Raw genomic sequence first — 25,659 nt, 5'->3', positions numbered from 1 at the left:
TCTTTCCTCATAACCACAAATTGTGCCTTCCTGTAATGTAATCACCTTCCTTTACTATCTAATGAACCGAACTCTAACCCTTAATAAATATAATATCTCCACGCACTATGTTATGGTTACGTTGTCCCTCAATGCTCTCCGACCTCTACCTTCCCCACCATATTTGGATAATTATTTAAAAATATGTCTAACGCGTCATTCACCCAACCCTCATAGGTTTATCTACACACTGATTAAAAAAGCAATCCTTGACTAAAGATTGAGTGAAAATAAGCCTGCGGCACGGAGACAGCTGATCGATATCGCAGGAGCAACCCAGATACCCCCCACATCCATGTTGGTGAACCCCACCTTTACGGAGTCATTGCCACGACGGAGTTAGAGAGTTAGAGAGTTAGAGAGTTAGAGTTAGAGAGTGAGAGAGTTTCAGAGACAGATGCAGATGCAGATGGAGAGAGAGAGAGAGACAGAGACAGAGACAGAGACAGAGACAGAGACAGAGACAGACACAGAGACAGACACAGAGACAGACACAGAGACAGAGACAGAGACAGAGACAGAGACAGAGACAGAGACAGAGACAGAGACAGAGACAGAGACAGACACAGACACAGACACAGACACAGACACAGACACAGACAGTGACAGAGACAGACAGAGACAGACAGACAGTGACACTGTGTGTGATTCAGTGTGTGTGATTCAGTGTGTGTGATTGATTGATTGTGGGAGAGACAGATTGATTGTGGGAGAGACAGATTGTGGGAGAGACAGATTGTGGGAGAGACAGATTGTGGGAGAGACAGATTGTGGGAGAGACAGATTGTGGGAGAGACAGATTGTGGGAGAGACAGATTGTGGGAGAGACAGATTGTGGGAGAGAGGGGGAGGGCTAAAAGGGGGGGAGGGGGAGGGGTTAAGGGGGAGGGGGAGAGGGAGAGGGAGAGCCGGTCCATGTGGACAGATCGGCGCTCTGACTCTTCTGCCCTGAACGGAACTTCTGCTTCTTCTTCTGACGTGCTGCCCTGACGAATCTGGGCAGCTGGGAAGGATGGAGAAGATTTGGCCCCCGACTTGCGTTGGGGGTACAACCACCAAGAAGAGGCATCTCCGATAGTTATACTGAGGAAATGCTTTTATTGTTGCTGGAGAATGCATTTAGTTTTTGGATAACATCACATCATTCGCTGCTGGAATATCAAAGCATCCAATCGTAAAATGATGGTTTGTGAATAGAGTCAAACATTCTGCCAGGAATCTGGAAGATCCGTATTGTTTTAAATATTTTCCTCTTGTCCGGCAGGTTGTCCGATGATTCCTGTGGATGTCGCAGTGTTGATGGATGGTTCTGGGAGTGTTGGAAGGACTGATTTTGGAAAAGCAAAGAAGTTTGTCATTGAGTTAATGAAAAGCTTCAACAACCAAAATGCACAAGTACTTCAAAGACTTTTCAATGTTAACTACCACAATGTTTTTTTGTTTTTTTTAACAAGATCGAGGCTCGTGTAAGAGCGAGCACATAAAACACAAAAAACAAAAACGGACCCATAAAACATAATAAAAGGAGGGGGAGACAAGATGGGGAGAGAGAGGGAAGCACACAAACACAACAGTAGGGAACGGGGATATCGGGAGATCTGTGGAAGGGAGAGGGCTGAGGTGGGGGAGGGGGGAGAAGGGGAGGGAAGGGGTACATGGTATAAAACAAATTGACACAACGAGGAATTTCAGGAATGAAGTCGGAGATTGAAAGAGGTAGATTTGGGGTGTATTTGTATTAACGGGGGTAGAAAAGATCAGGGTTTTGGATGGGGGAGGATAAGAGATGGTGGTGAACAGCTGTTTTAAAGACCTGGAGGGAGGGGTGGGATTGAAGAGAGTGAGGGAGTTTGTTCCAGAGGCGGGAGTAAAGAGGAATAAAAGAGTGAAGGTGAGCAGAGAGTCTTGATTTTGGCAGTTTCAGAAGAAGAGGGTTGTTTATTGTTTACCATATAATTATTCATATATAATCGTTAACTACCAGAATATTTTTGTTGACACATGAAATCCATGTTATTTCAGCTATGTGTATTTACGTTGTGTTGTGTACTACTTTTTGCTAATTTACGTTGTTTGTCTTGCAGCTCGCAGTGGTGCAATATTCCAGAGAGACCAGGATCGAGCTTTCCTTTCACCAATTTAACCAATTGAACCCTCAGAGGATTGTATCTGCAATCAGTCAGATGCGTAAGGGCACAAAGACAGCTGCAGCTATCCAATATGTATTGTAAGTCAATTTTGTAAACTTAATTTCACAATCAAACAAGAAGATAAATACATAAAAAGTCATAGCCCCCGTGGTTTTAGTAATTTAGCTGTATGGAGTTGAAGGCCGTCTGTCGGCCATCTTTGGTCGGATTACAAAACAAAATCTTCTGCATATGTATACTCATGTATTTTCTTTGTGCAAAGTTTGAACAAGATCGGTAAATGCACGTCCGAGAAATGGTTGGGGACTCCTTCAATATCGTGTTTTTGACAACTAAATGGCCGCCAAGCGGCCATCTTTGATCGCATCGCCAACCATCAATTTTCCACTCGTTCCAGCCAGGATTTCAGGAGAACCCATATGAATGAATGAATGATCGTTCTAAGGCCATTTTTCCCCGCTAGAGCGGGGGTTAGCCTTGCGGGCCCCATGACAATCATGGTTCCCTGTTTGAGGCAATGTTTTTTTTTATGGCCGGATGCCCTTCCTGATGCCAACCCTTGGTCACGCTCTTACGATGCGCAGGGATACAGTGTGCCTATTCTGAATCGGGGTACACACCGTGATCATTCATCCCAGCAAGCTGGTACTCAATTTGCCGACCTCGGAAGGATGACAGGCTGAGTCTACCCCCCTGGCGTTAATTCAGCGATCGACCGGGATTCGAACCCAGGATCCTAGGATCCCAAGCCGGCAACCTAACCGCTAAGCCAACGCCAGGCTATAAGTTACATATAAGTAAAACAAAGTCTCCTGAAACCAACTTGACTTCCTTTGCTTTGAATCCAAATTTTTATTATCTCCGCCACCGAAGGTAGATAGAGGTTGTTTTTACCCGTTGGTTTTTTACCTCCATTTGCTATCTCCAGAAGATGGAACGGAGACCAACCAGGTGTCAGTGTCCACTTTTGTGGTGTGTGTGTGTGTGTGTGTGTGTGTGTGTGTGTGTGTGTGTGTGTGTGTGTGTGTGCGCGTGTGCGTGCGCGCGCTTGTGTGTGTTGGTGTGTATGTGTGTGTGTGGTTTGTGTGTGGTTTGCATGTGTGTGTGGTTTGCGTGTGTGTGGTTTGTGTGTGTGTGTGAGTTTTTGTGTTGTGTGTGTGTGTGTGTGTGTGTGTGTGTGTGTGTCCCCTTTGTGTGTGTGAGATAGAGAGAGAGAGATGGAGATGGAGATGGAGATAGAGAGAGACTTTTTTTTTCTTTTTTCTTTTTGTTAGACTTTCAAGGTCTTTTATTACAAAAGTATAAAAAGCACAACAAACCAAGTAATACAATAGTAGTGAACAAAATAATTAAATCTTGGAATTGAAAAACATGATATCAATTAGAGCAGCAAAAAAAGTTCATCTCCCTCCACCTTACACAGGATTTCACCTTTGCACCATTTTTGAACAAAGTGATCAAGCCGAGAAGCCTGTTGGTAAAAATTAAATTCAATTTTAAGGCAGGCAGACACAAGGCCTTTAAAGGCTAACAAAATACTGCATTCCGGTGAGCTTGTCCCAGAAACCCTACTCTTCCGCGTAATGTATACACAAAGAATTAAGTTAAGCACCCCTACACAAAGAATTAAGTTAAGCACCCCCTAATATATATTCTCTGTGTATATGTATACATTGGCATATATTCTAAGGTTGCGAAGATGGTCCCTCCAATAGCCAATCTGGATGAATTGGAACGTGCATTACATCGGGAATGGAACAACCTGCCACAGCAACGCATACGACGGCTTACAGGGTCTATGAGACGTAGGGTTGAGTCAGTGATCCGATCACGTGGGTCCTACACACGTTATTGACGCAAAGATCGCTAGAGGTCTTCTCAGAACAATGACTGTACGTTAGAAAACATAAACGTCATCCACACTGTCCGTGATGGACCTATAGCTCCATACTCATAGTGAGGTGAAAATATGCCTAAAATTCCCAAAAAATTTCACCTTAAATTATTCAGAATAAAATATTGAAAACGGCATGATTGTTATGTTTTTATGTGACCATAATATCACTTCTCCAGAAAATATGGCAATATCATGGGTATATTACACTGTTTTGACGACAACAAACTTGTAATGTGCGAGGTTGTAAAAAAACGGGGGGGGGTGCTTAACTTAATTCTTTGTGTATATATCGCGAGTTTTGCCTCGGCAAGTAAAAAATTAACGATTTGAGAACCGACATCCTCGTTAGACACAGGCATGCAGTAGACAAAATGATACCGAAAAGAAAAACAAAAACCGAAATTCTGAAAGACATATTTAAGGAGTTGAAAAAGTGGAGCCAGCATTTGGGATCCGACGTAAGCATGGAAAGTATCCTCGGAGTGATGGCAAAAAGGGCAGTCGTCAGATATCACGAGGTTCAGTCTTTTAAGAAACGCGTTGGAAGGCAAAGAATAGTGTGCAAGCCGCCACTGTATATCGCCAGCACGTTTAGACACAGATTTTATTTTTATTTTTATTTTTTTCATGGTTCTGTTTGGATATTGTTGGAATATGTTTAAACCGCAGCCGTGATGCTGACGCCCCCCCCCCCCCCCCCCAGAATTTACATGTTTTAAACGTTTCCCAGTGTGTACCCTGGTCAGAATAGGTACACCGTATCCCTGCGTGTCGTAAGAGACGACTAAGAGGGTTGGCGTCAGGAAGGGCATCCGGCCATAAAAACATTGCCTCAAAAAGAGAACCATGACAATCACAAGTACATATGGGCAGGGTACAGCCCGAAGTGGAGATCGGTTTCTGAGGTTTGGGACATGGAATGTAGGGACAATGACAGGGAGATCAGGAGAAGTGGTGGAAGTATTGGTCAGAAGAAGAGTGGACATATGTTGTGTGCAAGAGACGAGATGGAAGGGAAGTGGTGTGAGAATGGTGAAGGGTAGGCAGGGACAGAAATACAAGTTTGTGTGGCAAGGGTGCCCGGAGGGCGTGAATGGTGTTGGTGTCCTGTTTTCTGAGGAGTTTGTAGACAGTGTGGTGAGTGTGACCAGAGTGAGTGATAGGTTGATGATGGTGAAAATGATGATTGGAAAGCTCTTGGTGAACGTCATCTCGGGATATGCTCCGCAGGTTGGTCGAAGCGATGAAGAGAAGGACAAGTTCTGGTGTGCGATAGAGAAGCTGATGGAAAACGTGAAAGATGAGGAAGTTGTTGTGGTGGGAGAGACCTAAATGGACATGTGGGAAGGAGTATGGACGGTTTTGAGGGAGTTCATGGGGGTTACGGATATGGTGTGAGAAATGGAGAAGGTGAAAGGATTTTGGAGTTTGCTGATGGAGCTGATTTGTTGATTTGTAATACTCAGTTCCAGAAAGAGGACAATAAGCTTGTTACATACACGTCAGGTGGGTCGACGACAACCGTTGACTACCTGATGGTGCGTAGGCGAGATAGGGGGCACCTCCGGGACACAAAGGTGATCCCGGGGGAGGAGGCTGTTTCACAGCACCACTTGGTTGTCTGCGACATAAGGGTGAAAGGTGCGAGGAGAGCTCGGCGGGTGAAGTACCAACCGAGAATGAAGGTGTGGAGGTTGAAAGAGGTGACAGTAAGGGAGGCATTAAAAGAGAGGCTGAGTAGGGTAGAGGATGATGTGGTTGAGCTTGAAAGTGGTTGGATGTCAATGAAAGCTAGTCTGTTGGGAGCCGTTGGTGAGGTATGTGGATGGACAAAAGGACCACCGAGGCACTCGGAAACATGGTGGTGGGATGTTGAAGTTGGAAAGAGGATTGACGAGAAGAGGAAGAAGTTCAAAGAGTGGCAGAAGGCGAAGGGTACGGGAGCAGAAACAGCAGAGCATGAAAGTTATAAGGCAGCCAGGAAGGCTGCAAAGAAAGAGGTAGCAAAGGCGCAGGAGGCATGTAGGAAAATGTTCGGAGAACGCTTGGATTCGGAAGTGGGTCAGAAAGCAGTATTCAGGATTGCAAAGCACATAGCGAAAGAGAGGTGTGATGTGATGGGGGTGAGTTGCTTGAAGGATGAAGTGGGACAAATCGTTCTCGACCCAGATGGAATTAAAGGAAGATGGAAAAGATATATGGAAATGCTGTTGAATACAGAGAATGAATGGGATGGCAACATAGAGAGTAACCCAGTTTTAGGACCGGCAGAGAAGATAACTGAGAAGGAAGTTGAGGAAGCGATAAAAGCAATGAAGAGTGGAAAAGCGGGAGGGCCGACGGGAGTTGTGGGAGATATGTTGAAGGCAGCAGGAAGTTGGGGTGTGAAGAGAATGACAGAGATCTGTAATCTGGTGGTGAAAGAAGGCCGCATTCCAGTGGATTGGGAACTGAGTACCCTCGTCCCTCTATACAAGGGGAAAGGTGACCCTCTGGAGTGTGGCTCGTACCGAGCGATAAAGTTATTGGAGCATGGAATGAAGGTATTGGAAAGGGTGTTGGAAAGGAGGATAAGGAAGAAAGTGAAGATCGACGAAATGCAGTTTGGATTTATGCCAGGAAGAGGAACGACAGATGCGCCTTTCATTGTGAGGCAGTTGCAGGAGAAGTACATGGATAAGAGGAAGAAGTTGTTTTTTGGGTTTGTTGATCTGGAGAAAGCATTCGATAGGGTTCCACGCAAAGTATTGACATGGGCATTGAGGAAGTTAGGAGTGGAGGAATGGTTGATCAGAGTAGTGATGGCAATGTACAAAAGAGCACGCACAGCTGTAAGGACGAAGGACGGGAACAGTGGTGAGTTTGAGGTGAAGGTGGGAGTGCATCAGGGGTCGGTACTAAGTCCACTACTATTTGTAGCTGTGATGGAGGTGCTGGCTCAGAACGTAAAGGAGGGTTTACCGTGGGAGTTGTTGTATGCAGATGATCTGGTGTTGATTGCGGAAAGTATGGATGGACTGAAGGAAAAGATGAACAAGTGGAAGGAATGTATGGAGACAAAAGGTCTGAAGGTGAATATCGGAAAGACAAAGGTGATGGCAAGTGGTAAAGCATGTGGTGAGGTGGAAAGAACTGGGAAGTGGCCGTGTGCTGTGTGCAGGAAGGGTGTCGGAGTGAACTCCATTCAGTGTACAATGTGCGCTGAGTGGGTTCATCAAAAATGTAGTGGTCTGAGAGGGTCATTAACCAGTGTGGCAGCTACATTCAAATGTAAGGTGTGCGCAGAGGGAGCTGCAGATGGAGGAAATGTTGAGTTGGATCTTGGAGATGGCGTGAAGCTGGAAGGTGTGAAAACATTTTGCTAACTCGGAGACATGCTGAATGGAGAAGGTGGATCAGACTCGGCAACGGTTGCTCGAGTGAGATGTGCATGGAAGAAGTTTCGGGAACTGAGTGGCGTGCTGATGAGGAGGAGAGTGTCGCTGAAGCTGAAGGGAAAGGTGTATGCTGCATGTGTGAGAAGTGTTATGATTTATGGGAGCGAGACATGGGTAATGAACGTAGAGCAGCAACGAAGGCTGGAAAGGGTGGAAATGCGAATGGTTCGATGGATGTGCGGAGTATCGTTGAGAGAGAGGAGGACAAATGATGAATTGCGAAAGATGATGGGAATATTGCCTGTGATTGATGCTGTGAAGAGGAACAGGTTGAGATGGTTTGGTCATGTATTGAGGAAGGATGAAAGTGACTGGTTGAGAAGAGTGATGGAAGTTAATGTAGAAGGAAGTAGAGGACGGGGAAGACCGAGAAAGACTTGGCTAAAGATGGTGGAAGAAGAAATGCGGGCAAGGGGGTTAACAAGGAGAGATGCAGAAAATAGGGCAAAATGGAGAAGATTGTCATGGGGACCGCAAGGCTAACCCCCGCTCTAGCAGGGAAAATTGCCTTAAAATGCATGTTGTTGTGTTGTGTTGTTTAGACACAGGTAACGCGTACATCGATGGCCAGGTAGGAGAGGATGGAGCCCTCGCAGGTAGAAGCTCTTTCCAGTGGGTGGTCAGTGGGCTATTGGGGTTAGCAGAGATGACAACATTAAGACATTGCACGTACAAAGTAGCCTTTGCACAGGCTTGTAGAGGCTTTGTGGAAGGAGCACCAGAAAAACAAAAATCAGGGAAGTCAGGGTGCATTGTTTTTGTGTTCTGAACCTCGTGCAGTAAAGGCCATGATAAATTAAAAGAGTTGAACACTTTAACAATTGAACGAAGAAGTTGTCCAATTAGTCGGGCTGAAGTAACATTGCATACTTCCGAAATCTGGTTAGGGGTCTGCCATCCACAATAGGTATGGTTAACAAAGTCCGTGACAAGAAAAAAACCAGATTCGATAAAGGATTGAATTAGGGACCTACTTTGGCAGTCATGACAAAATAGGCTGTTGTAGAAAACGGGTTCACACATTAAGTTCCAAAATTTATATGTATCCTTGTTTCGTACTGGAAGGAGGCACTGGCCGGCATTCACGAGACTTCGATAAAAGGAGGGCCGCAAGGAGATGTCTATTCGCTGCAGATTGAGTAGAAAGAACTCGGGGCCACACCTGAGCTTACCCGATTGCTGCAACAAGCAAGAAGCCAGGGCCGCCAAGACAGGACTTCCTTGTCGAGAAGTTGGCGCAAGGTGGTTAGTCGAAAAGCCAGTATTTTACTGGTAATGTCCACAAGTCCTTGACCTCCTTTATCCAAGGGGACACTTAGAAGATCAGCTCGGAGCCGGTGCATGCTGTTCCAGAAAAAATTAACAAGGATACGCTGCAAGTTAATGACAAGCGATTTGGGCGGTTGTAAGACAGCCATCCGATGCCAGAGTTTGGAAGCAGCCAAGTTATTAATTATCAGCACTCGACCTCTATAAGACAGTAGGCTGGACAATCTTTTCCAACAATTAAGGATATGGGAAATTTGATCAACCATCTGATCCCAGTTCTTTAAGGAAAAGGTCTCATTCCCAAGAAACACACCGAGATGTTTAACACCATCATACCTCCATTGCAAAGCATTAGGCAGGGAAGGTGGGATAAATAACCCAGAAGGACCAAGACACAAGGCTTTACTCTTACTCCAATTGAGAGTCACAGAAGATGCCAAATTGAATTCACATAGAGCACTTGTGAGGGCAGCAATGTCAGAATGAGTGTTAACAATCACACACAAATCGTCAGCATACGCAAGCACCTTAACAGGATTAGCAAGAGGTGTCACCAAGAACCCAGAAAGTTTGTGGCGTAAGTGAATCAGCAAGGGTTCAATGGAAAGTGAATACAGGTACCGGGAAAGAGGGCAGCCTTGTCTAATACCTCGCTGAATAGGAAAAGGTGAACATAAACTGTTGTTGATGTTCACCAAACTAAAGTTGTTGTGATACAGCAGCTTGATACAAGAAATAAAGAAGGAACCAAACCCCAACCCCTTCAAAACCTCAAGTAAATACGAATGGTCAATGCTATCAAAGGCCTTTTCCTGATCTAAAAAGATCAGCCCGGTGTTAACATTCTGACAATGACAAATCGAAATCAAATCACGAACAGAAAAAATATTGTCAAATATCGATCTGCCGGGAATACAAAAATTCTGGTCGGGGGATACAAGGTGGTTGATTAAGGTTTTTATGCGATTAGCGAGTAACTTAGACAGGATTTTGTAATCAGTACAAAGTAGAGAGATCGGGCGCCAGTTCTCAACCAGTTGAAGATCTCCCTTCTTCGGGATCAATGAAATGACGGCACGTCTGCAGCTCAAGGGAAGTTCACCAGTTTGTATGCTTTCTATGAAGACAATTAGTAGACATGGTCCCAGCAAATCCCAAAAGGTGCTGTAGAATTCCACTGGCAACCCGTCTAAGCCAGGTGCCCTGCTGGTGGGCAAGGTCTTTAAAACACTAGTGAGTTCGTCCAATGTTATTTCGCCTTCAGCAGTCGAATTCTGGGTCTCAGTAAGTGTAGGCAAGGATGCGGTAAATGAATGTATATGGTTTGGGAAAGTGTGCTTGGAGGAGTAGAGGTGAGAAAAGAAAGTCTTAATACTAAGTTTAATGTCACTTGGATCAGTCAAGATCCTTCCGCCAACAGAACGTAAGGACAATATTTGTTTTTGTTTTTTTTGAGGCAGTTTCCAGCTTGAAGAAAAGTCTGCTCGGGTTATTTAGTTGTTGCAAATGAGTCATTCTCATCCGAAGGAGTGCACCCTTTGCACGTTCGGCCAGTAATTCATTTAACAGGGCTTTCTTTTCATTCAACATCTGCTGCTGCCCATTATTATGAGAGGAGGACACTTGGTTTTGCAAGTGAAGAATTTGTGTCTTCACTCGATCTATATTTACATCATGATCCCGAGTACTGTGTCGTGAGAAATTTTGACAAAAAACTCTAATTTGAGCCTTAGCGTTGTCCCACCACTGACGTAAACATGAGAACTCTTTATCCATCGTGATGTAATATGCCCAAAAGGCCCTAAAGGATGCAACAAAGAATTCGTTTTGAAGAAGTGTTGTGTTGAACTTCCAATAAGGGCTCACCACCTTTATGAGTGGCAACTGAAAATGCATAGTGATGATGTGGTGATCGGAAAACCCAGATGGGAGAATAGAGGTGTTTAAGACGAGGTTGAGGAAATGGTCAGAAACATACAATTTATCAAGTCGAGCTAGCGACACTAAGTTGTTAGAGCAGCGACACCAAGTAAATTGTTGCTGCATCGGATGTTGCAATCTCCAAATGTCTGTCAGCTTGAATCTTGAGATTGAGCGAACGAGAGGTCTTGTACTGGCTGCATGTGGCTCAGCCCCATTCCTATCAAGGGAGGGGTTAAGTGTGCAATTGAAATCTCCTCCAAGACATAGAAAGTGGTCAGGGGAAACACCAGCAAGATACGAGTCAAGACAGTCCAAAAAGGAAGATCTTTCAGCATTTGTACTTGGTGCATACACATTGATTATTGTGAAAAGCTGCTGACCAACAGAGAAAGTCAGGGAATCTAAATATCCCTTCACAATTTCTTCAAAGGAAACCAATGTCAAAGGAAGAGTTTGCCAAAAGAAGATGGCTATCCCAGCAATTGGGCTTGATAGATTGCTAAAGAACCAATGCCCTTTAAGAAACAACTCCCACTCAGCTGAAGAACCTTCAGTAGAATGAGTTTCCTGCAACAACAAGATGTCAAACCTGTTGCACTCGATTAGTTGTTTAACTTGCACTTTATGGAGAGACGTGCGACCACCGTTGATATTAAGGCTGGCAATGCGTAGTTTCATTTGTGATGAGACACCGGCAGGACATCAACCATGGTCTTTGAGTTCGCTCCAAGCAAGACTTAGAAATTTTCTTAACCGGTGACGTTGAGGGTCTGCAACGTTGTACCGATCCGGTCTAGAAATCATTAGTCGAGCCACTTGAATGAAATCTTCTAGGACTAGAAAATGATCTTTAATTTTTACCCCCTTTTTGCGAAAACTTTTGTGTAAGAAGGCGTGAACGGCATCAGGAGATACTGAGGAATCAACCTCAAGGTTGTGAGGAGCAACATCGCTGCCTGTGTCACTTAAGGTCGAAGCAACAGAAGATGTTCCATCAGACTCGTAACCCATGCTGTCAACCACAAGTTCCCGCGGTTCTTCAGTAGCAATTTGTTCAGATGCTGCAGGTACAGCCACCTCCAGATCACAATCAATTTGTACATCCGGTGCATCGATTTTAACTGTGGCATCTGTGCATGGTGGGGGTTGGGAGAGGCTCTCATCGACTCCACAAGGGATCTCCGATTCATCAAGCACAGTGGGAGTAACAGTTTCATGTGTACTCACAACAGGAGTACAGGGCTGCTCAGGAGGTGAGTCCGTGGGAATGGGTTCAGATGGTTGTTTGGCAGGTGTTCTTACCGCTTGCGCATAGGAAGGAGACCTCTTTGGTTTCACTTGATTGTTTAATTTGGTATCAATTGCCTGCTTCTGTGCGTTATTCCGGGTTACAACTGTGAAGCCATCATCTGCATCATTCGTCCCTCCTGGGTGAGCATTTTGCGAAGGAAGTGATTCCTGTCCCTCAGGTGAAGAAGAAGAGTCCCGTCTAACAGGCGTAGGCAGAAATTTCTGTCCTTCAGGTGGTGTGGTGTTCTGATTGGACGCTGAATTAGCATCAGGGAGATTATTCGGACAATCCCTCCGCAGGTGTCCCTGCTGATTACAGGCATAGCACGTTAACACCTCTGTTGTTGCATACATTTGATAATTGTAGTTATTTTCGGAGTTGCCGAAGGCGAGAAGAAGAGGCCATTTCGTTGGGTACAAAGCTTGTTTATTGTACAGAAATCTCCAGCAACTGCTCGCGCCTTCTCGGCAACCGCCGAGCGCGCCTGCGAACTACGTACAAGCCCGTGAGAGTGTATTCTGGGGGGGGGGGGGGGGGGGGGGGGGGCGCATGTAGCGGTTACCTTATTTGTATGTGGCGGTTACCTTTACCTTATTTGCATGTCCTTATTTGGTAATAATCCAGGTTGCGTGTTCAGATCACGTCGGGGTCACCAGTTTAGGAGTTGCCGAAGGCGAGAAGAAGAGGCCATTTCGTTGGGTACAAAGCTTGTTTATTGTATAGAAATCTCCAGCAACTGCTCGCAAACGGAAGTCGTAACGGCTTATATAAAACCAAAAACCCTCTTCGGAGGGCGTGGCTCCAACAGCCGCGCGTGCGTCACGACCACACAACCAAAAGTCCCACAGGGCCGTGCACGTGGATTATTACCAAATAAGGACATGCAAATAAGGTAAAGGTAACCGCCACATACGAATAAGGTAACCGCTACATTATCATGTTTTATCGTAAATTTAACATCGAGGTCACGACGGTTTTGGTTCAAAATCGTAAATAATTGACGTCTGAAGGAATAAACGTGTTTATAACGATCGTCACGGCACCGTAAGCGAACCATTGAAATGCGGGACACGACTGTGCCAAAATTACGAAGAGCAAGCTCGACTTTTTCGTCCTCCAAAAATGGCGGAATGTTGGAAACCAGAACTTTTACTGATGGCGAATAAACGGTGAAACTGGGATGAAAATATCGGGCTCGACGGATAAACCCGATTCCACAACACTCGCAACCATAGCTTGTTGTAACACGAAAACAACAACTTTCTTGTTCATTCTCGAAGCTGCGAGGACATTTTCAGCTCCGATAATTTCAGCGACGGCGATAATAATCGCTTCGACCGCAACATGAGCTGGAGGGACACATGTGAGTCCATGCTTCCTGCTTAACGATCCAAACGCGGTACTGCGAGGACGGACGCTCGTCATGCCGGCCCGGGCCGTGATAAGTATAGCGACGGCAAAGGGAGAAAGTAATTAATTCAAAAGAACAGTTCTCGTCACTTTACACGAAGCGATAAGAACATGCGGATGCAATGGAAAGCAACGAACTCACTTACCATCACCCACCGCATGCGCTCTGTCTCTCATCTCAAAGAAGGGAAGGGAGGGAAAAGGTAATACAGGGGAAAAGTTCGAGCACAGGGGAGGAAGCACGAATACGAATTAAGTAACGATATGAGAACAACAGGGGGGTCGTGGGGGCAAGGGAAAGGTTGAAATAATGAGGGGAAACAGCCAGAACACTCGACAGCCAGAGCAACTCACACCTCCTCGAACTGCACAACCGCCATCTTGCCACGCCCAACACACGAACGGCCAGCAGAGAGAGAGAGAGAGAGAGAGACAGAGAGACACTGAGACACTGAGAGACACTTTTACATCCTTTTATTACAAAAATATCAAAAAGTATATTTTGTAAAACGTATAAATACAACCATTTCACAAAGCATTTCACAAATCAGAGGTAAAAAAACAAGCAAAACCATTTTAAAGGGAACATTTACATGAAGACCATTAGTACATCAAGAAAGGGAACAGGAAAAAAAATAATAAAGTGTTTTGCTCCTCACAAAGAAATCATATCATGCTCGAGGAGTGATCAATCTGTGATCAGCACACCATTTTGCACAGAGCAAAGCGCATTATTCAATGCCCATATACTTTTGAAGATCAATACTTTATCCATATATGTATAGAAACAAAATTCTGTTTTAATCCGGGCAAAAACAAGTCCTTTAAAACAGGCCGGGAGGTTATCTGTACATCTTGTAGGATTTTCAATTTGCATTTTCCTCGTGCGATATATTGCTTTCTTTGCCATGGCAACGAGAAAGTTCGCTAGGGCCACTTCTATTTGGTGTGTGTTTGAGGCAAAGCAAAAAATGAAAGAATTCAAAGTAAAGTTTAAAGAAAGCTTCATGCACATTTCATGCAGCAAACCAAATAAAGGAATCAAGCGTGCACATTCAACATAAGCATGTGACACGGTCTCAAGAGCACCACAGAAGGGACAATGGTCAGATATTTCAGAAGAAAAAACATGCAAGAGCTTATTGGTGGGTAATACCCAATGTGCCAACCTCCACGACAGGTCGGCAGTTTTCTTTGGAATAAGTATGTGATAATAGGCTTTCCAGTTAGGTTGGAAGGGGTATTCTGTAGGCAAGCAATTGTGCCACTTCCTTGACTGCCAAGTTCCTAAGGAGGGCCGGATTGCTTTGACGCAGGCCTGGTATATTGCACGATTTTCCAGACCTGCAGATCCAAAACGTATTTTTGGTAAATATTTTATTATTGTACCAGAATTCATTACAGTGGGGGTGACTTCTAAATTTGGGAAACAGAGGCTTGGCTCACAAACAATTGGGCCATCACCAGTGCGAGAAGATTGCTCCCAGTGCACCTTAACTTTGCGGTATACGCTAAGTATTACGCATAGCACAGCAGATATTATGCGGTTTGACCGCATGCCAACTTTATTTGCAAGTGCTGCAGCACTTAACCATGTCCTTGTCTCAATCATTAGATCAGCAACGTGATGGACACCATTCTGAACAAAATAATCAATAAAAGAGCGTTCCGTTCTTATTCTTTTGAAGAGAGAGTTGTAGAAAAGAGGCTCTCTGAAAAACATCTCTTGGGTGTAGGAAACATAATCACGGTCGACCATGAAAACACGCCAAGCATTCAAAATTATATTGTAAAATGGTGGAAGCAAGGACAGATCAATACATTTCATGTTCATTAGGAATAGACCAAATGAATAGTCTAGCATGCCGGCTTGACGGAGGAGGAGGAGAGCAGTGGACCACTGGACCTCCAGGCTAGGTCTGATGGACCATAGAGAAGCCGCCAGATTGAGGCGATGCCAAATGCCATAGCCCTGCATACGATGTCCACAAAACCATGCCCGCCTTCCTCTAAGGGAAGATTCAAGATCTCTGGACGAAGCCAATGTTTTCCACTCCAGAAGAAGTTTATTATTGTCTTCTGTATATTCAGCAGAAAGCGTTCAGGAGGTGGAATGGCTTTGATTCTGTGCCACAGTATAGATGCTGCTAGGTTGTTTATGACCAGGACTCGTCCCCGGTATGAAAGCAAAGCCAACAAACCTTTCCATTTCCGCAGCTTTTGTTCGAGAGAGTCAGCGAGACCCTCCCAATTTTTCGCTTGTGTTGCTTCATCACCGATGTAAACACCAAGGTACTTCATTCCGTTGAGGGACCAGGTGAGGTGTTTCGGGAGGACAGGCATAGGGTGCTGGCATGGGCCCATCCACATCGCCTGGCACTTGTTCCAGTTTACCAAAGCTGAAGAAGCTGAACCATAATAGTCCAAGCAATCCACCAGTTTCTTTATCTCATCACTATTATGTACGATGGCGCAAATATCGTCAGCATATGCAGAGACTTTCACAGGCCTTGTGAGCAAATTTTTGCATCCGGTTAAGATGCTGCGGACTTTGATTAAAAGAGGCTCAATGGTTAAAGAGTACAGAATACCAGATAAAGGACATCCCTGACGGATACCCCTTCCAACCTTTACAGGTGAAGTTAGCTCAGAGTTTACTCTGAGTATTGAGGAAATGCCATTATAGAGCAGTTTTACCATGGAAAGAAAAACAGGACCAAGTCCAAAACACTCTAGCACCTTGAAAAGATATACATGACTTACACGGTCAAAAGCCTTCTCTTGGTCAAGCACAATCAAACCAAGATTGTCATTTTTTATTTTACACACATCCCAAAGATCTCTTAATAAAAAAATGTTATCGTGTATCTGTCGGTTAGGGATACAGAAAGACTGATCACTTTGAATCAACGACTCTAGGAGTGGGGCGATGCGTCGAGCTAGAACTTTAGAAAATATTTTATAATCTGAAGTTAGAAGAGAAATTGGACGCCAATTATCAATGAGCTGAGGGTCTCCTTTCTTGGGTAATAGACTAATGACTGCTCTACGGCAGCTCATCGGCAAGTCACCACAACGTAATGAACTATTAAAGACCTCCAATAGTTCTGGGCCTAATAAGGGCCAAAAGGATTTATAAAACTCTATTGGGAGGCCGTCCAACCCAGGAGATTTACCCGTAGGTAAAGAAGCAAGGGAAAGTGTAAGCTCTTCCAAGGAAAGTAAAGAGCCAAGCTGATCCCTTTGAGCAGCACTTAGCATGGGTAAGTCAGATGTGAAGTAACTTATTGAGCCATCGTCAACATCATTTGCCATAAACAGGTCTGAAAAGAAGTTATAGACCTCCCTCTTTATATTATCTTGTGACGTCACAGTGTTACCAGTTGAGAGCTTTAAGGTTTCAATTTGCCTTTGATTGGTAGTCTTTTTATCAAAATGGAAAAAAAATTTGGTCGGTGCATCTAAATTATATAGCTGATCCATCCGTAGACGGACCATTGCACCTTTTGCTTGGTATTCGACTAGACTGTTTAGTAGAGTCTTCTTTTCCATAAGCAAATGATTATTTGTTCTATTGGGGCTATTTGCCACATCAGTTTGCAACTTCATTATTTCCTTTTCTAGTGTGAACCTCTCCCTTTTTACACTGAAAGAAGAGAAGTAATGAAACTGTTGGCAAAAGACAGCGATCTGTGCCTTTGCGTAGTCCCACCACAATATCGGGTTATCAAAATTATTCTTTCTTTCTTTGAGGCTAATCCAAAACACTTTGAAAGCTTCACAAAAAGCAGCATTTTCCAGCAACATGACATTGAACTTCCAATATGGGCTGCCATGTTGCTGCAGAGCAAGCTTAAAGGACAAGGTTACAGCCAGGTGATCAGAAAAAAGAGAAGGCACGATATCAGATTTCAATATCTTGTCAAGCATTACAGTATTGACATAAATTCTGTCTAACCTGGCTAGTGTGTGCATCTGAGACGTACATCTAGACCAAGTAAACTGCCGTTGCATAGGGTGCTGAATACGCCAGACATCTATTAATCCCGTCGTCTTGATGATTTTCTCCAAAGGTTTGGCAGATCTAGGATGTGGCTCCGCACTGTTTCTATCTAACGCAGGGTCAAGAGTGCAGTTGAAGTCGCCACTCATTATAAAAGAGCAATTTAAGTCAAATGTACTCAGAAGATCCTCTAGCTTTAGAAAGAAGTTTTGCCTTTCAGCATTCTTACAGGGGGCATATATGTTTACAAAAACAAAGATTTGATTATTGGCAGTGAATTGAAGACAAGCCAGATGTCCGGGAATTATTTCATTATATTGAACTTGTGTGAGTGTTAATGAGGAGGAGACAAAGAAAGCAATTCCAGCAGTGAGACAATTGATATCACTGAAGAACCACTGGCCCTTCATTAGCCTTCTCCATTGGGCTTGGCCATTCAGATCTCCATGCGTTTCTTGCAGTAACAAGACATCCAGGTGCAAACGCCGGGTCAGATCTTTTACCTGAACTTTGCGTTCTAAACTAACACCACCGTTAATGTTTAGACTGCCAAAACGAACACTCATTCTTTTGGAAAAAGAAAGAAGATAAATAACTAAATAGATCAAAAAACCCATAGGGACCTCATTTACGAAGCTCCTGCCGAGCTTTCTGGATCATTTTTCTTAGCCGGTGCTTCTGAGCATCAGTGAAATTTGGAGTGTCAGGGTTATGCACAATTTCCTTCAATTTAAAAATCAACACCTGCAGATCAGGGAAATGATCTTTCAGTTCAATGTTCCTTTTCCGATAGGAATCTCTCAAAAAGTCCCGAAGCTCGTCATCCGAAGGGCTGTTTACAGCCTTTAGAATCTGAGAGGACTCCTCTTGACCTTCACCATCAGATTCCTCATATGGGGAATCAATTGGTGTTTCAGCTTCCTGGCGCACATCACATGATTGCTCAGTTTCAATAAAGTAAACTTCTTCAGGAACGTTTTGTGCCGGAGTCACATTTGAAGCTTCTTCGGGATGCGAGGTGGGGGGCTCCAAGCATGTTTGTGACATGACCACCATGCTCGGTTCATGGATGTCACTCTCCTCCAGTGGATTTAAATTATCCTCTTTTATTCTCTCTGTGCCCTTATTTTCCTCATTTATTCCTTTTTTAGGGGGAGATTTTAAGTGCTTTTCCTCCTCTTGCGATTGACAGGAGGAAGCTGCACAATGAACGTCCTCGTGTGAGATGACACTGTCTGAAGGATCAGCGACACTCACTGGGATTGGAAAGTTAGAATCCACTTTTTCCTTGATGATGTTTGTACTAGTGGAGGTGTCCTTTTCCTCCAATAAGGCAAACCTGTTTTCACATTGAAATCCAGTGATGGAGTTTTCACTGATTTGCCTTTTCCCAGAAGGTGACGCACTTCTTACAGCCGATTTACGTTTTTTTACTTTGGAAACGGTGACAAACCCCTCATTTGCGCTGTCCATTGGTTCAACGGGAGGGGGCGTGTCCACTTGTTTAACTGGTTTATCCTGCACATTTGTCGAGCAGGAAACGTTAACATTAATCTGCGAGTCATTGTTTCCCGTTTTGACCATGTTAGGCTGTTCCTTCTGATTGCGGCAAAACCGTTTCATATGTCCCACTGCACCACAACCAAAGCACTTTAGGGTGTCGGTGGTGATGTATACTTGATAATCGCGGCCATTTGTCGTGAATTTTAAAGCAACATTCAAGGAGGGATATTCCTTTTTGAGAACCATAAAGACCTGCCTACGGAAACTCATCACGTGACTGACACGTTCATCCTTACAGCCCAAAGGGAGCATTATTAATGGGGACACACATTGCCCATATCGCTGCAGCGCTGCAAGGATTGTATCGGTATCGAGAAATGGTGGTGCATTTGAAATAACCACTTTCTGAGCAGGAGTATCCAAGGGATAAACCATAACAAAGTGTCCGGAGTCGAGGGACAAACCTTGTTGTACGATGAGAGCAACGTGCTCTACATCGGACACAAACACGATAACCCGTTTGTTCATACGCGACGCCGCACGTACCTTATCAAACCCGATCATGTTCCCGATCGCGAGAACAATAGCTTCGACTGTAATACCCTCGGGTGGAGAACACGCAATGCCATGCTCACGTGATAATTGCTCAAACGCTGCATATCGCTGCGAATGAGCAGCCGCCATGTTTGGACACACGAGGCTCGACCTCGTCCTCCCAGCTCGGGAAGATGAAGTTAGTAATGCACTCCGACTTTCCCAGCTTAGGGAAAGGGAGCGTTAAAAAAACAAACTAAGGAAATATAAGCGAGAAAAAAAGGTTTGAAGTGAAGAAAATAAGTCGGGGGAAAAAACAACAGGGAACCGCCCAAAAACGGCGATTACCTTAACCTGCACGATAAGTGTGCTCTATGGCTCTCTCTCTCGTCTCAACATAGAAGGGGAAACACAGGGAAGCTTTACAAATAGAAACAAGCACACGAAGGAGCTAAATGGGGGGCGGGGGTGGAACAAACAGCCAAGACAGAGCACTCACGACACGAAGCGAGCAGACGCCATGACAGGAGAGAGAGAGAGAGAGAGAGAGAGAGAGAGAGAGAGAGAGAGAGAGAGAGAGAGAGAGAGAGAGAGAGAGAAAGAAAGAAAGAAAGAGAGAGAGAGAGAGAAAGAAAGAAAGAAAGAGAGAGAGAGAGAGAAAGAAAGAAAGAAAGACAGAGAGAGAGAAAAAAAAAGAAAGAAAACGAACGAACGAGAGAGAACGAGAGAGAACGAGAACCAGTGAGACAGAGAATCTGTCTGTGTGTGTATGTATGTATGTATGTGTGTGTTTTTTTTTCTCTCTGTGTGTGTGCGTGATATTTGTGTCCATAATATGTAAAATACTAATTCTATCCCCTCCTTTAAGGGTAATGTTATGCCCCCTTTCTAAACCAGTGCCTCCACGTTTGTCTGAGGCTCCTGTGCCCCATGACCCTCTTTTTTTGTCTGTTTGTTTGTGAACAGGATATCTCCAAAATTTGTTGATGGATTCTGGTGAAATTTGATGGAGAGTTTGCGAATGTGACAAGGTCTTAATGATTGTATTTTGGTGAAGATTCGGATCTGCATCTGGATCGGAGAATTTTTTTCGTGATTCTTTTCTGTTGAGAAATAGGGGAAAAACGATATATAGCACGATATCTCAAAAAGTTGTGGACGATTTGTGACCAAACTGCGAAATTAAGTTTGTTAGATGACAATAACAAGACGATTAGACTTTGGTTCAGGTCCAAATCCAGATCTGGCCTATCGGTGGGATACAAATGTAAACTGTTCATCCTGGCGGAGGTGTGCTCTCTATTGAGGGCCATTCTTGTTATTGTTGGATTTGAACGTACAACCTCTATATTACCCGTCCAGTGGATTCAGTGGAACCTCAAGTCTGAATGTATTATTTTGTGTGTTGATGAAATACTGGACATTGCATGACCACACTATGTAGACCCTCACTGTGCAAGGGAGCAATGGGGTTTTAACCATACATTGACAGCAGCATTTTGCCTGTTTAAACTATTCCTAATGTTTAACCCGAAGGGCATTTCGCTTAAGGTACCCCTTTAAATGCGTTTCTTGTAGGCTTTGATTGCATATTTTCTTTAAAAATGATAAAATTATATTTTTTTCCTCAAGTTCCACATGAACAAATAAATTTAACAAGTGCTTGCACATGACTTTGCAAAATGGCTTTTTGCTGTATCCCCATCCTTAATTTGCATAAATGATAAAATCCAGCCTCATTAAATACTCCTCCATTGAGAGATCCAAGGCGACCCTTTGTTTAATCTCCTCACCAAAAATAGAAAAACACGTAATTTTTTTTGTTCTTAAAAAGTGTTGGAAAAAAAAAAAGTGTCGGTCTTCCCCAAGGCTACTTGGATTGAACCAAAACCTTCTCAAGGGCCGGCCCCCTAACCTAAAAAAGGAATTGGGGTCGTTATGATATTTTTACTCTCCAACCCTCTGAGTTCATCAGTTTTCAACTCATTTCATCCAACGGTTTAGGAGTACATACAACTGAAGCAAGCACACCAACACAAGCAAACGGACACTTGTGGAAACAAAAATACAAAGCGGGGACTCTCTTTTTTGAAGAAACCTTCAAAAGAGCCCCCGTGAAAACAAATATATTTGACCCCCTGTCCCTCCTCTGTTTAAAGTTTCGCATCAATCGGATAAGCTGTTCCAGAGAAAAATAATTTCAAACCGAAAAGATATCGATGTGGACACACACATATGACACACACACACACACACACACACACACACACCCTCATGCACACTCGCACATATGAAATGAAAAATGTATTTGCGTTAAAACACAAGCACACACATAAAGTTCATCAAACTGACAACCTCAAACACTAAAGGTTTACCTTTAAAGAGGCCTTTGTTTGTCCATAGGTGCACTTTCTTCTTTTTAAAGGAAGGAAATAAATCAAATAGACAATAGGCATAGCAGGCGGAGGGACACGTTCTTTTAATTCTATTTTTAATTTGATCTGTCTTGCCCTCCTTACTTGGAGCCCACAGAGGATACAAGCGTAACTGCAGAAGTCTAATTCCATTGTCCTCAATTTCCGCTGGTTAATAATTATTTTCGTTTTAGGTACACCGTATCCCTGCGTGTCGTAAGTGGCAACTAAAGGGTTGGCGTCAGGAAGGGCATCCGGCCATAAAAACATTGCCTCAAAAAGGAAACCATGATGATCGTGATGGGGCCCGCAAGGCTAACCCCTGCTCCAGCAGGGAAAATGGCCTTAAAAAAGGGGAAAAAAAGATTTTTTTTTCTTTTTCGTTTGACTCAATAAAGTTGCACTTTCGGCACATTCCTTCATAATTTCTACACTCAATATAATTAGTGGAACAGCAAAAAAGGTTAAGTTTAATGCTTTGGTAATGTGGAGAAGCAGGAAGACCAGCCTTGCTGTAAGCTGAGTAAAAGATATACACTTAGTTAGAAGAAAAGAATCGCGAATGTGTTAAATGTCGTCAGATTTCACTCCATATTTTGATACTTATTTGGTGAACAGGATACAATCCTCAAATCCGAATCCACATTTTGATTGTATGCTTTAATTATTTTATGACAGTAGATCGTGTTTCCAAGGCAAGGCATGTTTGAATAGGCCGAAACAAAATGGCGGCTTAAATAACCCAGCGATGTGACAGTGGCATGACCAAGATGGCGTACTGCCATTTTGGTAAGGCTTTTTTTTGTTGTTGTTATGAGCGCCCCATTAATCGTCTTCAAAAAGGGTGTTTTAACACATCCAAACACCGAGTTTTCATTAATGCACTCCCTTTTTAGGCCGATAAGTATGCCTGCAAAGTTTGGCGCCGCTATGTTACATGGTTTTGGAGTTATGGAGGACACACACACACACACACACACACACACACACACACACACACACACACACACACACACACACACACACACACACACACACACATGCACAGACACACACAATGTTTTTATTATTACAGATATTCCTTCTTTGGCATGATGTGTTGGTTGAATCACTTTATTGAAAGCATGCTTGCCTTTCTCCAGAGATCACATTTTTGGCTCAAGTCCTGGAGCACGAAGTGATGCAAAGAAAATTCTTGTGATTATAACTGATGGTGCAACTTCAGACAGCCATTTATATAGCGCAGTGACGAAAAGAGCTGATGGGATGAAAGTTAGCAGATTTGCAATTGGGGTGAGTTTTTTTCTGGTGTTCTTTATTTTCTAGTATGTTGAAATTTTCTCCATGGGGAATTACCATGGATCCTCATTCGAAAAGGAAGTGTGCAATGGTAACAGATATTCACAAGTTCACATAACCATCGGATTTTAATTGTATTGTTTCTACCAAAGTGGCGTCAATGGCATGATACAAAATGGCTAATATAAGGAAGGGTCCGTCCAAAAGTTCTGCCACCCTGTTTGTAACTTTTACAAGAAAACATAATGGGGATCAAAAAATTGCTTTTTTGTTTGATTGTGTATCGATATGCCTGGTAAACCCGTACCGCGAGAATTAACTGTACCGCGAGCCTGAGGATAATTAACTGTACCGCGAGCCTGAGCATAATTAACTGTAACGCGAGCCTGAGGATAATTAACTGTACCGTGAGCCTGAGGACAATTAACTGTAACGCGAGCCTGAGGAGAATTAACTGTACCGCGAGCCTGAGGATAATTAACTGTAACGCGAGCCTGAGGAGAAAGAACTGTACCGCGAGCCTGAGGAGAATTAACTGTACCGCGAGCCTGAGGAGAGTTTCTCATTCCTCGTGTTGTTTTGGGAATTAGAATATCCGCCATCTATTTCGAAGGACGTGGCAGAAGGTTTCGGTGAGGAATTCCAAACTGCTGTTGAATTGGTCATGATGCAGAGGAAAAATCCTCATTTTTGGCGATTAATACTGTCCTGTTCCTCGGGATTAAAATCCTCCAAGGAAACGGATAGCCGAACAAGCTTACACTCTGAGCGTTCAGTCAAAAAATGACGGTGTTCTTTACACGGGAAAGGAGAATGACAAACTTACCTTCACGCGTCCCACCAGCCGTCTTCGAACCTGCGATGATTAATTCAACCGACACGGATTTTAAATGTACAAAAAAAATGCTGGCTTTATTGAAGTAATGCCGGTGAATAAAATAACACAAGGCAAAATGAGATTCCTAAATGGAGCGCTCCCATACAGACCCGTCTACACGCAAAGGGAAAAATAAACGTGAAAATAAAGCGTGTGTGTTTTTATGCACTTAGCTCTGAGTATCTCCTGAACCCCCTTGGGAATCGTCAAAACCCCCGCGTCCTTGGCGGGAACAGCACGGGCCTCCATGCACAGTTCGCTCGCGGGAAACGCAGGCCTCGGTCCGCAGTTTGCTCCTCCTCACGATCGCCAAAACCTCCAATGTCCCTAGCGCGAGAGCCCTATGAACTGTGACTGCACGGCACCAATGTTCCAACGCAAGAGGAGGAAAAATGTCAGAACACAACCGTTCGTTGAGACTGTCCCACCGCGAGAGAGCTCATTGGCGACCGTTCACCTCCAGATCCCGAAACCGAGAGAAAGCCAAGAGATTAAATGTCAGGGAGAGCGTTCTTTATGAAATCCTGAAGCAGAGAAAATGTCGGCCCTCCAACTCCTTTGTACTCGAGGGCCTGACGTCATCCGACGTCGCCCATGCCTGCTCCAACCAGCGTGTCCCTCTCTTAGTTGCTCCAGAATCCTAACCAATCACTGCTCTCTGGGGCATGGCCTGATGGACCTCCTGTGCCTTTGTGATCATCAGGTTGGCGGTATCATCGTTGGTGCTCAAAGTCCGGTTTCCGGTTAGCTTTTATTTTGTGTCTTTTAATGCGCTATTGCCTGGCTTTGTGCGTGTGCTGCATTGCCATAAGGAACAGAGGAAAAATGACAGAGGCATTTACATACAGGGGATTTACCATTAATCCCTAACTAATTAACATAACCCCACCCATCTCATGAGCACACTTATACATGCTTACACAACATCCGGTCTAAACAAATTTCCTACTTATAATACAAGGGGTTCCTTCTTCTTCCTCGCGACCTACAGAACACGGTGCACTATACAATTCTACCTGGACTAAGGTAATCATTGCCTACCCCCCAGAAATGTAACAATACTATTTTTTTTGAAATTCTTCTTTGAAATTGATGCCAAAGGTACAAATATAAGTAGATACCGAGCGAGGAAGCCAGAAAACGGAATGGAAAAGAGAGAGCCCAGATGCATATAATTTGTGTGATGAGATAATACTACCAAAGAGGTGCTGAAAAGGAGATGCAAGCTCCGTTAACTTCAAAGCATTTTCTGCATGTTTCCTTTGTGTTGAAAGCAGTATTTTGTTTGCATTTGCAGGTAGGTGATGCTTTCAATAGTGGAAGTTCCGGTCGAAAAGAGCTGGAGACCATGGCTAGCACGCCTGTCTCAGATTACGTCTTTTCTGTAACACGCTTTGACTTTCTTTCTCAACTCCTGAAACAACTAGAAGAAAAAATATTTGCGATTGAAGGTGAGTCGTTGAACAGGATTTGTTGAATAAACACATATTTGTTGCCTCATACTTTAGAGTAGTATCATATTATATATTTATATATATGTATATATATTGCTGCGGTTTTGAGATTGGCACATTGAAGTCATTAAAGGTTAAAGGTTTGCCCCCCATAGTTAG

At 43.9% G+C, this 25,659-nt stretch overlaps 1 protein-coding gene across 1 annotated transcript in view; it reads left to right on the top strand.

The window, feature by feature from the left end:
- The window catches only part of LOC137415355 (integrin alpha-M), a 393,088-nt gene that overhangs the window by 193,871 nt on the left and 173,558 nt on the right, over positions 1–25,659 (top strand). Inside the window, exons 14-17 of the mRNA XM_068100954.2 lie at positions 1,304–1,434; positions 2,124–2,266; positions 23,013–23,163; positions 25,344–25,497. Coding sequence (XP_067957055.2) covers positions 1,304–1,434; positions 2,124–2,266; positions 23,013–23,163; positions 25,344–25,497 — 579 coding nt within the window. The remainder of the gene's footprint in view (positions 1–1,303; positions 1,435–2,123; positions 2,267–23,012; positions 23,164–25,343; positions 25,498–25,659) is intronic.

Source organism: Myxine glutinosa, chromosome 14 (genome assembly GCF_964187855.1).
Source record: "Myxine glutinosa chromosome 14, kmMyxGlut1.1, whole genome shotgun sequence".
Taxonomy (NCBI): domain Eukaryota; kingdom Metazoa; phylum Chordata; class Myxini; order Myxiniformes; family Myxinidae; genus Myxine; species Myxine glutinosa.
Note: the sequence above shows the minus strand (reverse complement) of the source record. Positions and strands in the feature narration are given on the sequence as shown.